General features: G+C 44.6%; 1 protein-coding gene across 3 annotated transcripts; it reads right to left on the bottom strand.

The window, feature by feature from the left end:
* Nucleotides 1-594: 594 nt before the first annotated feature.
* On the bottom strand, nt 595-10956 carry nocta (nocturnin a). Of its 3 annotated transcripts, none has more exons than XM_080008688.1 (3): nt 10549-10956; nt 3821-4081; nt 595-2144 (listed from the first exon to the last, which is right to left on the bottom strand). In XM_080008688.1, exons 1-3 carry the CDS (start codon nt 10787-10789, stop codon nt 1306-1308), a joined length of 1341 nt encoding a protein of 446 aa, XP_079864814.1. In that variant the 5' UTR covers nt 10790-10956; the 3' UTR covers nt 595-1305. The 3 variants fall into 3 exon arrangements, with proteins under 3 accessions (XP_079864814.1, XP_079864815.1, XP_079864816.1); XM_080008689.1 differs by lacking the exon at nt 10549-10956 and adding an exon at nt 7981-8120; XM_080008690.1 differs by lacking the exon at nt 10549-10956 and adding an exon at nt 5911-6019.
* Nucleotides 10957-12491: the final 1535 nt, after the last annotated feature.

The following is a 12491-nucleotide window of genomic DNA, read 5'->3' on the forward strand; positions in this document are numbered from 1 at the left end:
AGACCTCTAATGGGAGCTGCCCAAAGAAGACAACTGACATTTTTTAAAAAGAACACTCTTCATATAAAACCCAGAAACAATGAGTTTTCAAACTGCGTAACATACAAAAAACTATTGTCCTCTATAGAAAAACATGTAAAACATCATTCAAATAGTTGATCATGTGCATTTTTCTCTCACAGTAGTCATTGGCATCATAGACTAATCTGGCTGCAATGCTACGACATGCAGTCAACATTTATGGACACGGTTTTCCCCACACAGACTTTACTTGGGCAGATCGTCCTGGTATATTAACAGCCGCCAAAGTATATTGGGCGTATATTTGGGAACCCTTAATCCTGATTCACACAGAATGCATATACACAACAAACGGTAGTGGCCGTTGCGAACTGCGTTTGAGCTTTGCATCCACAACGTCAGGGGAAGCGGCAGAGCTCATTTTTTTTCAGTACAACAGCGAGTAGATTGCTCAGCTGGACATTTTCCATGAATAGGAGGATAAAGCTACCTTTATAAAGTGTAATAAGTACAAAATAAATACACAGAATTCACTTATATTAATAGTTTTATTGATATTGTATATGGTGAGATCCAAGGTTTACGTTAAGAACACATCATTATGTATACATGACTTATTTACTTAGGAGAGCCTAGCTCCAGTAAAAAACTTGACTAATGTCACTTCCAGCTGAAGTGTCGGACCGAAAAGCATTCGTTGAACATTTTGAACGCACCCCGGTTTGTTCTTGTCGTATTCGTTGTGAAGCAAGCTTTAGCAGTTAAGCAGTAGATATCAAAACACATCAATCCAGCGTTGAGTTCTCAATTATTCTTATCAATTTGCACACAGGTAGATTCCAGAACCCACTGCAACATTTTTTCTTTATTACAATCCGTTGTCTTCGGCTGTACTAGGAGTTGCATATTCCTACAAACAATTTCAATACAATCTCAATAAATATCAGCAACCAAGACACGCACGCACACGCGCACAAACACACACACACACACTTTAATAAAGAGTATAATTATGGCATAATTATACTGAAGAGGAAAAAAAATAGAACTTGTATTAAGAGCAGATGGTGGTCTAAATAGAATAAATAAGTCAGTTTCCAGTGTTGAAACCTTCAAAACATCAAATCAAGAGAACGTCGTGGCTCACCTTGCAAAGTACTCTTGTAATAAAAAAAAAAGAAAAAAAGAAAAAAAAAGAATGCACCGTAGAATGTCATTTATCTGAACCCCCACAGGAATTACTGAAACGTGAGGTTGGGATGCTGAGAGAAGCTCTTTTGAGTCCTAGCCGAGCGGCTCCCTGAAGCTGAGGTCGCAGAGCAGCGACAGGTGGTCCGAGGGGTAGTGGTAGGAGGGCAGACGGTCAGGGCCGATCTGCTCCTCGCTGGGGAGCTCCAGTAGTGTCTCTACGCTAAGGGCGCGGCGGCTGTACCAGATGTAATCCAGGGTGCTGCGGCTCTCCCCGCTGGGCCGGATCTTCCAGGTGGTGTAGTCGGGCTCTGTGCCGCCGTCGACGCTCAGCAGCTTGTAGGCCGAGTCCAGGCCCAGCGGCGAGGAGCCAAAGCGCCTGTACACGTCCTCTGAAGGCTCAGCATTGAAGTCCCCACACACCACCAGCGGTATGCCGCTGTCGACCTCCGGTGCCGTTAAGTTGTGGAGCCTCCGCAGCAGGTCGGCACCCTGCGCACTACGCAGCCTCTCCCAGCCACTACGCGCCTTCAGGTGGGTCACGGCCACGCAGAGCCGCCGCCCCGTCACACGGCAGCAGAAGGTCTGTGCGATGGCCACCTGGTTGGTGGGCAGCAGCGCTGCTGCCAGCCGCAGGTGGGCCGGGGCGCCCAGCGGCTGGAGGCGCGAGCTGCGGTAGAAGAGGGCGCAGCCGTCCGGGCCATTGTTGCTCGCCACGTCCAGGCATGGTGAGCGAGGCTTAGCCAGGAAGCTGCCCTGGTAGCCCAGGCGGGCCAGGACAGGCTGGAAGGTGTCATGGTAGTGGTCCACTTCCTGCAGGCACAGCACGTCAGGGCGGTAGGTCAGGATCTCCTCCAGGATCAGGTACTTGCGTTCCCGCCAGTCCAGTGCCTCCGGGGGGCAGCGCACAAAGCCGTCTTTCCCCTCGCCGAGCGCTAGAGGGGGGGGCACAAAGAATGGTTGGTTGAAATGAGTCATCGGCCTTCTGAAGAAACTTTGCTAGAATATTAAATTGACGTTGCATTTCACATGTTTTATACAGATTACACAATGTTAAATGAAGCTTTGAATAACATGACATGTCATGTTGGCAAGGCTAGGCCCCCTTGCCACACACACACAAACACCATATGTGCCCCACAACAGCAAAAGCCGCCATTTCACGCATTTCTAAAATCACCAGGAGAAGCCAAATAAGTTGAAAAAAAAAAAAAAAAAAAACCTTTCTCGAAGGAAAATTAGATTTTTCCAGATTTGTGTTCCTTTGTGGGTTTTTTTAATCTCTCAACGTATTTTCAAAACCGAGTTTGATTTATAAATAGTAGAAAAATGTTAAACCGTGGAGTTAAATATTCCCGTTAGATAACATGGGGAAACACAGTTCACTTACCGAGACGCACAACAGCACTGAATAACGCCGATCGATTGTTTCCTTTAAAGCGAGCGTCCAGGTGAAGATCATTCATCCATATTCCATGTGATACGAAGTCACAATATGAAACCATTTTGATAGAATTCAACCTTTAAATCGTACTACTTTGACACACACGGAGCCATTGTACTTTGACACACACGGAGCCATTGTTGTGAGACGGCAAAGAAGAAGAGCCCTTCGCGTCACGCACCTACATCACTTCTGAATACAGACGGTTAATTCGCAGCACGGGGTGTTTCGGTCTCATTTGTCTGTGAAAACTTTCTTCTCAGTATCGTTATGGATTACGCGAAGCAGATGGAGGGGGCTCTGAATCATATTTTGGACCTTAATCTGACCAGTGCGATAGATCCAAGTCAGTGTAAGCGGCGCGTACGGGACTTCCTTTTCTGCGATGATAGTCAGTTCTCCGACAGCGAGAACGACAGCGACGCTGAATCAGATATTACTCCGGTCTTGGAGAACATCTCAAGTTTGTTGAAGTTGGTGACAGATTTTCAGATTTTCTGACACTCATAATATTGATAGACTCTACATTTTGTTTTGTTGTTTGTACTTTTAAACTCAAAATAATCCACTTTCATAAGAATGTATATTCTTACTGTTAAATAAAAGCTTTTTTAAAAACAAAATCTGTTGTGTGTTGTTGAGCTGTTCGTGATTGGCCCATTCAGTAGTATGTTAATTAGCCATGAGGCTTGTTTTTCCGCCAACCCCAATTGCATTCTGGGAGCTGGCTGAATGTCTTGGTGTGGGTAAAACTTTGGAGGTGATTATCTGAGAACCACAGTTTGCCACACCCTTGTCATTAACAAGTCATAGCTTTTAAAATATTAGCTTGATTTGCCCAAGTGACCCCTTGTTTGGAAGCTCTGATTCTCCACTTTCAAATGGTGAAAAAAGAGGTGGTGGGTCACATATTTTAACCTTTGCTGAGAAAAAGTGCGATAAACTATTTTGATTCAACTTCATTAGTGTGAGTAGGTTTTTATATTTTGTAAAATGTCAAACAAACATAAAAATAATTTACTTGCGGACCTCTTGGACAATATCACACGATACATGGAGATCAAAATTATTCAACAACTGGTCTGACAGTACGACTGTGATACAGCGAGACCACATTGCTGTACACAATGTAACCTTAATATGGTAACTGGATCCACTGTCCCTCACCTTGTGCCAGGATGTTCCACTGCATGACCCGTATGCAGGGGTTGCGGCTGTGCTGGCGGGGCAGGGGGCTGCTGGGGTAGACCAGGTCCCTGTGGGGCCGGGCGGGGCGACTCCGCAGGGCCTCCTCGCACTCCCTGAGCAGCTGGTCCGCGGGGGCCCCGGTCAGGTCTTCGGGCTCCGGGTTCGCCTCCTGGTCGGGGAAGAGCTCTGGCTGGGCCAGGGTACCGAACAGCCTGCTGCTGCTTCCGCCCATCTGACACACTGATGGAACAATAAGCACCATCATAAGCATCATTGCAAAATACACTTGGATCTTACTCGGATGAGACTAAATCTTGGGACCCTCATAACACTCTGCATTAAGTTTACAAAAGGTAATCAAGTTTTGGTCCATGCTTGGTTAACACGGCCCATGCTTCCTTAACCGGGTCATATCAAATGCTAATGCTAACGTTTTGGGAAATGGGAAAACAACCATTTAAAAGATTAATATGCATAACCCATATTTCCCTTTACTGTAGTGGAAAGTGTTTTATTTTTTTGTATTATTTTGTCTGTGAATTGCAGCTTTCTGTTGTAATAAATCACATCACACACTCTTTTGGTGTTCACTGTTATTTGGTAATCTAGCAATGTACCTATGTACAGTAAATGCTGTTTTTCCACTGATTTCCACGTGATCTGTGATTCTACTTGTCCCGGGAGGAGCACGCAAAATGGCTGCCTGCCCAGTTTTGTAAGTTGATCGAACAAGGCAACGCACAAACCAGATATGGGTCATAAACAGAGGTGTTAAATAATTGATTACTTGTAGTAGGAAAAGAAATCAAATTAGAAAAAGGGGGTAACATCATCCACCGCACTTCATCAAACATGTTTGGAGGCTATCACAGGGCCTAAAGATGGCTGGATTATAGATATGATTATAACTCACATGTTATGTATACATGTATGGTTCAATTTACAGTCACAAAATTTTCTTGTTTATCTGCTTATGTTGCTTTGGGCAGTGCATCGGTTTGGCTTCACAAATGGCTGTGGCTCGTTGGTCTAGGGGTATGATTCTCGCTTCGGGTGCGAGAGGTCCCGGGTTCGGACGAGCCCAAAATTTGGTGCCTCGCAGCAAGAAGATCCTGGGTTCGATTCCTGGGGCGCTGTTGGCACCGTGCACCGGGCGGGTATCTATTTGGGTATTATCTCCCAAACAGGAGCCTTTCTGTGTGGAGTTTGCATGTTCTCCCCATGCTCACATGGGGTTTCCTCCACCTCACGTCAGTAAGGACCCCCCCCAAAAACATGCACACATCATCGTCGATCAGCGATGGACACTCATCACCTGGTCCCCGGGCGCGTCCACGTACGCTGCCCACTGCTCCTGGCTGTGGCCCCAGACGAAGGACAAATGCAGAGGATCCATTCCACCGGCCACCATCAAAGCATGTGTGTGTGCAAGCATGTGTTGTAGTGTGGTGTGTTGCGTGACGAATAAAGACTGCTTCTTCCTCTTTCTTAAATTCAAAGATATTCTATTTCTCCAAAGCAGAGGTCTTTCACCGCAATTTACAATGACAAATACATGAGGTCCTACTGTACTACTACAACTAACTAGTTAAAGTTCAAGAGATTGTCATATACATACGGTCATACATATATGCAGTGAAATGTCATGACACCCAGTGATTACGCACAATAATCTCTAAAATTACTAAAAAATACTAAAATGTGCGCAATCGACACAAGGTGCTAGATTAGTACATTAGTATCTACAGAGGTCCAGGATTATTCAGCGATTTGTTTATATAAATAAATCGCTGAATAATCCTGGACTAAAAAAATAAATGTCAAACATGAACCCACTAACAAATGAATTTACTTTTATTTTTTAATATCCAACATGTTTTGATGTGGATCTTTGTACCCAATGCATGTATGAGGATACGACGACCATGTTTCCTATTATTATCAATTAATTAATTCTTCTTCTTATTATTGTTGCTAAACAGTAACTTGTTTTGTAATTTTACAAAACCCTGCAATTTATAATTGGTCACAGAAGGTTTTTTCCCCACCGCACAGGAAGTTCGAAGTACCTTTTGAGGAACCATCCCTTTCTTTTGTGCATTGATGATCCAGGAACGACCATAATTGTTCAACCACTATTCTTGAAGGACATTTAAACTAAACAACACAAGAGAAACATTCAGTGATATAAGCGCACAGTGATTGGTAAAAAACAAACAAAACAAAAAAAAAAAAAACTTGAAAAATAAGTTACTTAATTTAAAGTAAAAATGTCATTATTTATACACAATTTATTTCCAAAACATTAAAACTACTTAAAAAAACAACAAAAAAAAAACCCAGTGTCCCTCCGCCCCGACCCTGCAGTAGACACGGTGGACTCTGAGCGACCCTCGATCCCGACAGGTTTTGCAACTCTACCAAGTCCCATCACCCTGGGCAGCGACCGTCCAACGGCGAGAGGAGAGCACAGTGGATCACCCTTACAGCACCGTACAGACGTCGTATCACAGTCTGGATAACAACGCTGAGCATTCACATCACAACCTCTGAAAGTAGTGTTGTATTACCATAAGCATCACAGTGAGTTATAGCAATGACAAACCCTGTTTTACAGCCACACGCAGATGGTTGCTTTTTGTAACTTGTGATGCGTTTAACAGAACCTGGAAAACTGTTATACATACCTTAAATGACTAAACTGGACCCTGTGTATTGCTGCCTGAAACTATATTCATTATCTTTATTGATATAAGATAGATATCCAATACTAGCATCTTCCTAAGAGACGGAGAAACCAAATGACAGAACAATCTACAGTATATCTGAGGTCTTACCTGAGGCCTCCATTTCTGTTGCACTCTACCCTTCTACCACTCCCTCTTCAGGGAGATCCCACCTCGTTCATGTCATCCAGCTCCACTGTGGTGGTCTGTCCTCTCACTCTCCTTTTTCAAAGTCTGCCCCTTTCCTCCTCCTACTCCTACCCTCCCAACTCTCTCTCCCCTCCCGCCCTCCCTTCGCCTGCCACAGTAGAGCCGGTGACATGACAACGGGCGACACAGCGTCTCAATGACAAGCCTGTCTGAGATGTGTAGGCTCGGAGATGAGAAGAGAAGACAGAGAGAGAGATGGGGAGGGAGGAGGAAAGTTAAGAGAAGTTAAGAGAACGTCCGAAAGTCAAAGGGGCGAGACTGAAAACAATGGAGTTAACTGAGAATTAAGAATACTGCCAATACTGGTACATGATATCGGGGGCATCTGTATGGGAGCATCCCCAACAGCTATCGAACGTGGTGGGTTTAGTCAAAGAGAAGCAAATCAATTTCCTCCTTTTTGAACCCCAGTGGGCATGTTTGATGCCTTCAACTGGAGAAGAGCAGATTAAGAGCCAACCATTGGGTTCTAAAATATTATGAACATATTAATTCTTCTCAAAACAAATGGGCTTCATGATAAGAGTGGTCCAGGGGTATTTATGGAGGGTCGATGAGGTGTGTGTGTGTGGTAGGGGGCACCTGATAGGTGGGGTTGGCAGGCTACTCCGGAAGGCGAGACATTCTCAAATGAGATGGAAGCGGTTTTTTAAATTTTAAATAGAAGAGAGAGATGGCGAGAAAGAGAGACGGCAAGAGAGAGAGAGAGTTAGAGTTGCTCTTTGCTGCCATCTAGTGTAACCCAGAGAATCCTGTTGTTGTACTTGAGCATCAGAAACAACAGCTCAAATACCAGTTTGTAAAGGTCGGGGTCGACTGTTTATTTTACACCGAAATCTTTATGTGAGAAATACTTTGCCTGATTCGTCACACTGTTACGCCAGCCTCACTGGTCCTAATGTCTTTTACGTACACATAGTTTGACATTGCCTGTTTGGTTAAAAACAATTCACACAACCTGCTGAGCGTATGCCATTCTTACATTATTATTTTTTTTAAATTACGCCTTTTTGCACAAACAGACGAATCAATTCGCTCAGAACAGCGCAGTTGACAATTAATAAACATACACGCACATTTGTAGACATGACACCCTGGACCCACACACATACACACACACCCACCCACCCACACACTCTTATAAATAACTGTCTACTCAGAGCAGCTGACGCGACAACATGAAATTACGCCCAAGTCACAAACCTTTTCCCCACTCTTTCTGACGAAATAGCACGGCACTTATCTCTACTTGACGGTGCCCTCGCCTTCATGCCTCCATTTACTTGCTCTTCCTTGTCTCGGTGGACTCTCTGCTTTCGCCCCGTGGCGCTACTCTTCCGCTCTGCTGAACCTCCTTCTAAATGCGAGGCTGAGGCAGACTGTGTGCACTGACCCCCACCCCACACTGGTCCAGTCCAAGCATGGGACAGGACAGCTCTGTCTTTTACACATCGGCCGTGTGCCCACCAATAAAGTATGACCCTCATGGGACTGTTGTATCCAGCTATTGTAGCGACCTCATATAGAAAGCCAACATACTTGGTGACTGACTGGCCTATTCTAACACACACACACACACACACACATGAATACACACACACACACACACACACACACACACACCAAATTGGTGAAATGCAGTGTAGGCGATCCAGACAGCATACTCAATAAAACTGGAATGCGAGTCAGTAACCATGTGTGAGTGTGTGAGTTTGTGTGCGGTGGGTCCGGTCCTGACCGGGCGCCCACCAGTGCCAGGTTTGCAAACTCTGCAGACCATTGTCAGGACAGAAGGGGAAGAACGTTAAGTCCTGTCACCACAAAGCAGTTCAGGGACCTCATGGGTTTAAAGGGTAAAGACCTCATGTCTTTACCCGTCACGACCGACAATTTAGGGATCTGTTGGAAGATCTATATTCTGTGTCCTCACTACCTGATCATGCGCTCCTTCATTGTCCTTTGTATGTTCTATATCGGCCTGGCAAAGAGTTGTGGGATGCGGCATCGGAGAATCTGGGAAAAGGTTTTTGAATAATCTTGGGCCTACTTCAGTGGTGTCCTGCACCGAAGATCCCACAAAGCAGTTCAGGGACCTCATGGGTTTAAAGGGTAAAGACCTCATGTCTTTACCCGTCACGACCGACAATTTAGGGATCTGTTGGAAGATCTATATTCTGTGTCCTCACTACCTGATCATGCGCTCCTTCATTGTCCTTTGTATGTTCTATATCGGCCTGGCAAAGAGTTGTGGGATGCGGCATCGGAGAATCTGGGAAAAGGTTTTTGAATAATCTTGGGCCTACTTCAGTGGTGTCCTGCACCGAAGATCCCCCAAACAGAGCGAATCAGTAAAATGTGGTAAAACGTGTACCCTAATATCCTATTATTATTATTATTTTTTTAATGCTACATTCTTCCCTTAAGTTTACCTAATCTTAAAATGGTCAGGTTTGGGTGGGGTCATTTGATTAAAGAACAGATTGGTCAAAAATAATTAAGTCTGTATCATGCAGACTGACGTACTGTTAACAACTCAATAGTAGAGATACTGATCCAGTTTGTTCCATTTTGTCAAAGGCCTGATTCTTAACTGGACCATTACATAACCCAACCTCACCAATCCCATTACGGAAGAAGGCCAACGGAGATCTTGTTACATTTCCCTGCTCACACCGCGTTAAGTAATGCTGGGGGACTCAAACGAGGAAGAAGAAACAAATGAACATACGTTGGTTTATGCAGCTAATTACTGTGCGTTAAGAGTTGGCTCCTGGACGATTTGCGAGTGGATGTCTCTCATTACTCAGTTTTGCGAGCGTTCAACCTTTGTGTTATAGTTTGAACTTTGCACTGAACAGAAATTGAGAGGGTTTCTCACCAGGTGTCACCGTTATGTAATAGAAACAATAGAAATGTTATAAAATATAGCTATTAGAACAGACTAGAAGAACTGGTTCAGGCTGATGATTCTGCTGTGCAAACAACATTTTCTGATGGCTAATTTTCTTCTTTCGACACCTTGATCATATTTGAGTGTGTATCTCAATACAGAAATTAAACTTTACAGAAAAGCACAATTTCAATTGCCATAATCTTCAATTAGAAACGCACTACTTGGCTTGTATGGCTCACTTCCTTTATACAACACTTCTACAAGTCATAGAAATTGGCGCTGGTGATTATTCTGAGTTGGGAGGTATTTAAAACTAAACTTGATTTCCTGAGGGGAAATCACATGACTGCCATATCACCTGGTGTAGCCAGTGAAGGGTGAATTAGTTTGATGAAAGGAGATGGGCAACCTCTTTATATCCTAAAACAGTTCTATATCGCTCGCCTTAGAGGTCAGAGTGCCGATCTGAAAGATCATCTGGTGTAAAGTGGATTACTCTGTCCCAAGTCCCAGAATTTCCATTCAAACGCCAATGTTGTCTTTCCAATGTCTGATTATTACCCCATCTGTGCTCCAGCCTCTAAAGTACACCTTCTTCCGAGTTATTCGTCTTCCGTATCAGCAGGTGAACAACCACAACTAGCTAACCTGCTTTATCACATTCACTTCTTACACCTGCCCGATCGGTGCGTTCTTGCCGGGAAAGGCGGACCCCGCCACCAGTCAAAAAAAAACCCTGCATATTGGAGGAGCACATGCATGACGCAAATACATTGAACACCTGTTTCTTATCAAGTGCCGGTTTTAAAAAAAGATATGAAATATGCGATTTGTTAAACAAAATAATCCTACGGATTACCACTTTAACAGCTACCTACCGGCTCTCGCAGCTGTCACCGTCGAGGATGCTCCGTCTGTTTCCCCCAGCGGCTTGGGGCCACCCGAGCCCGCTCCTCCCCCGTCCCCCGCGCGGCCACCAGCTTCGGGGTAGCGCTGCCCCGCCGCGGAGACTCCACCGGGAGTTAAGGGCCTCTTGGCGGCCGGTGCTCCGCGAGAGGGAGCGCACAACGCGGCCAGGTCCCGGTTAAGGAAAAGCGAGCAGCGGCGAGCCGCATTCATTCCTCCTCGTCGAGCTGTACGGCAGCGTGTGAGGGAGGGAAAACGAATGAGCGCTCGACGTGGAGTCGACCACAGGGTCCATAAAACACCCGAGACACTGAGTCCAACAAGGTGATTGATTTCGGTTTGTTTGGACTCGTTCTGCTCGGTTTGTTTGGACTCGTTCTGCTCGGTTTGTTTGGACTCGTTCTGCTCGGTTTGTTTGGACTCGTTCTGCTCGGTTGGAACGGACGGAGCGAGTGGCCGACTGACCGGCAAACGTTACGTCACACTTTAGTTTTCCGGCGACTCACGGAAACCTCTGCTTTCAAGGGGCGAGGGTAAAAGTAGACCGGTCTCTTTCACGCGGCGTCTGTTAGAAAAAGGAAATTCAGATTTTTATCTTCCTTGCGATGAATGAAACTCGGGTTAATCGTTTTTTTTTTTTTTTTTTTTTTTTTGCGTTTATTGTATGCATTAAAATATACGGCAGGCGTCCATATATAGTTATGATTCACCCCCGAAATGAATTGGAAATGGTTCGCTCCGTCCGCAGACCTGCTCAGGATATCCGTGAAGAGGCGGGGTCTCGATACGGAGAAGGCGTGTCTTTTCAGAAATAAGCCAATCACAGCGCGGTGACGCAAACACCTCGTGTCGTTTTATTCAACGCCCCCTCAGAGCCTGGAAGGTGTTGTGTGATGATGAACCCATTTTTAAATTACAGAAAAGAATTTTGCCCGTTTCATATATGTTACCTGGGAAAAAGAACATTCATTCATTCATTCACAAAACATTATTTTTTTTTATCACTGATTCCATTGTTACGTAAATGTTTCTAATATTATTTTAACATTATTGTCTTGGTGAATTCATGTAACGTCGTGCCGAGTCAGCCATCCATCCAATGCCATCACATAAACATTGGACTTCTCTGTAAATCATCAATAGGAACGGCGTCGCAAACAAGTGGTGTTTCAAAACCCTTGGGCATTTAGGTTCAAATTTGTTTTCGAACTGACTGGGGCGAAAACATTACATGGTGTACAAGCCCCATGCAGAGATAGGAGAGGGGAAAACAACATAAAGAAGAAAAGTCTATGATCAGTACCCGACCCAATCCACACATACAGTATATACCAAATGTAATATATAGGAGTCTGTGAGTGTGTGTGTGTGTGTGTGTGTGTGTGTGTGCGCGCGTGTGTGTGTGTGTTAATATTTGATAGAAATTTAGAAAACACATAAAATATCTAAAAATTGTGTCACTAGATCTACTACCCACCCCATTATTTTGTCTGATTTGCAACTTTTGAAAACGTTAAACTCAGACTTGAGCTACAAGAAATGTGATTTGTGACCGACTCACCAGTCTGTGACTTTTGACTTCACTCTGAGTTTGTCAGTAGTTCCCACATTAAGTGTGAGGCTTGAGCTTATTGTGATGGACACAGGGCTGGAACTGATGAATTAGTACAGCCTTGAAATTTTGATCTTGCAACGCAATAGATACTTTCTGGTATTTGGTGGGAGGGCAGACAATGTTGGTGAAACGCTGTGGTGTGGTTTAAGTAGCCACACCTGTCTTGGGTCTAGGTCAGGGGTGTCCAAACTTTTTGGAAAGAGGGCCAGATTTGGTGAGGTGAAAATGTATGGGGGCCAACCATTCAGCCTGACATTCTTTGAACCATTACCATTGTAAATTAAGATGTAACTATATCAC

This window comes from Zeus faber, assembly GCF_960531495.2.
Source record: "Zeus faber genome assembly, chromosome: 10".
Taxonomy (NCBI): domain Eukaryota; kingdom Metazoa; phylum Chordata; class Actinopteri; order Zeiformes; family Zeidae; genus Zeus; species Zeus faber.

Bases quoted from the DNA above. Each gene is read 5' to 3' on its own strand.
- nocta (XM_080008688.1), bottom strand. From the start codon at position 10,789: ATGAATGCGGCTCGCCGCTGCTCGCTTTTCCTTAACCGGGACCTGGCC. The intron at 4,082-10,548 runs GTAGGTAGCTGT...TTGTTCCATCAG, and splicing joins GGTGACAGCTGCGAGAGCCG to TGTGTCAGATGGGCGGAAGC. The intron at 2,145-3,820 runs GTGAGGGACAGT...CCCCCCCTCTAG, and splicing joins GTGGAACATCCTGGCACAAG to CGCTCGGCGAGGGGAAAGAC.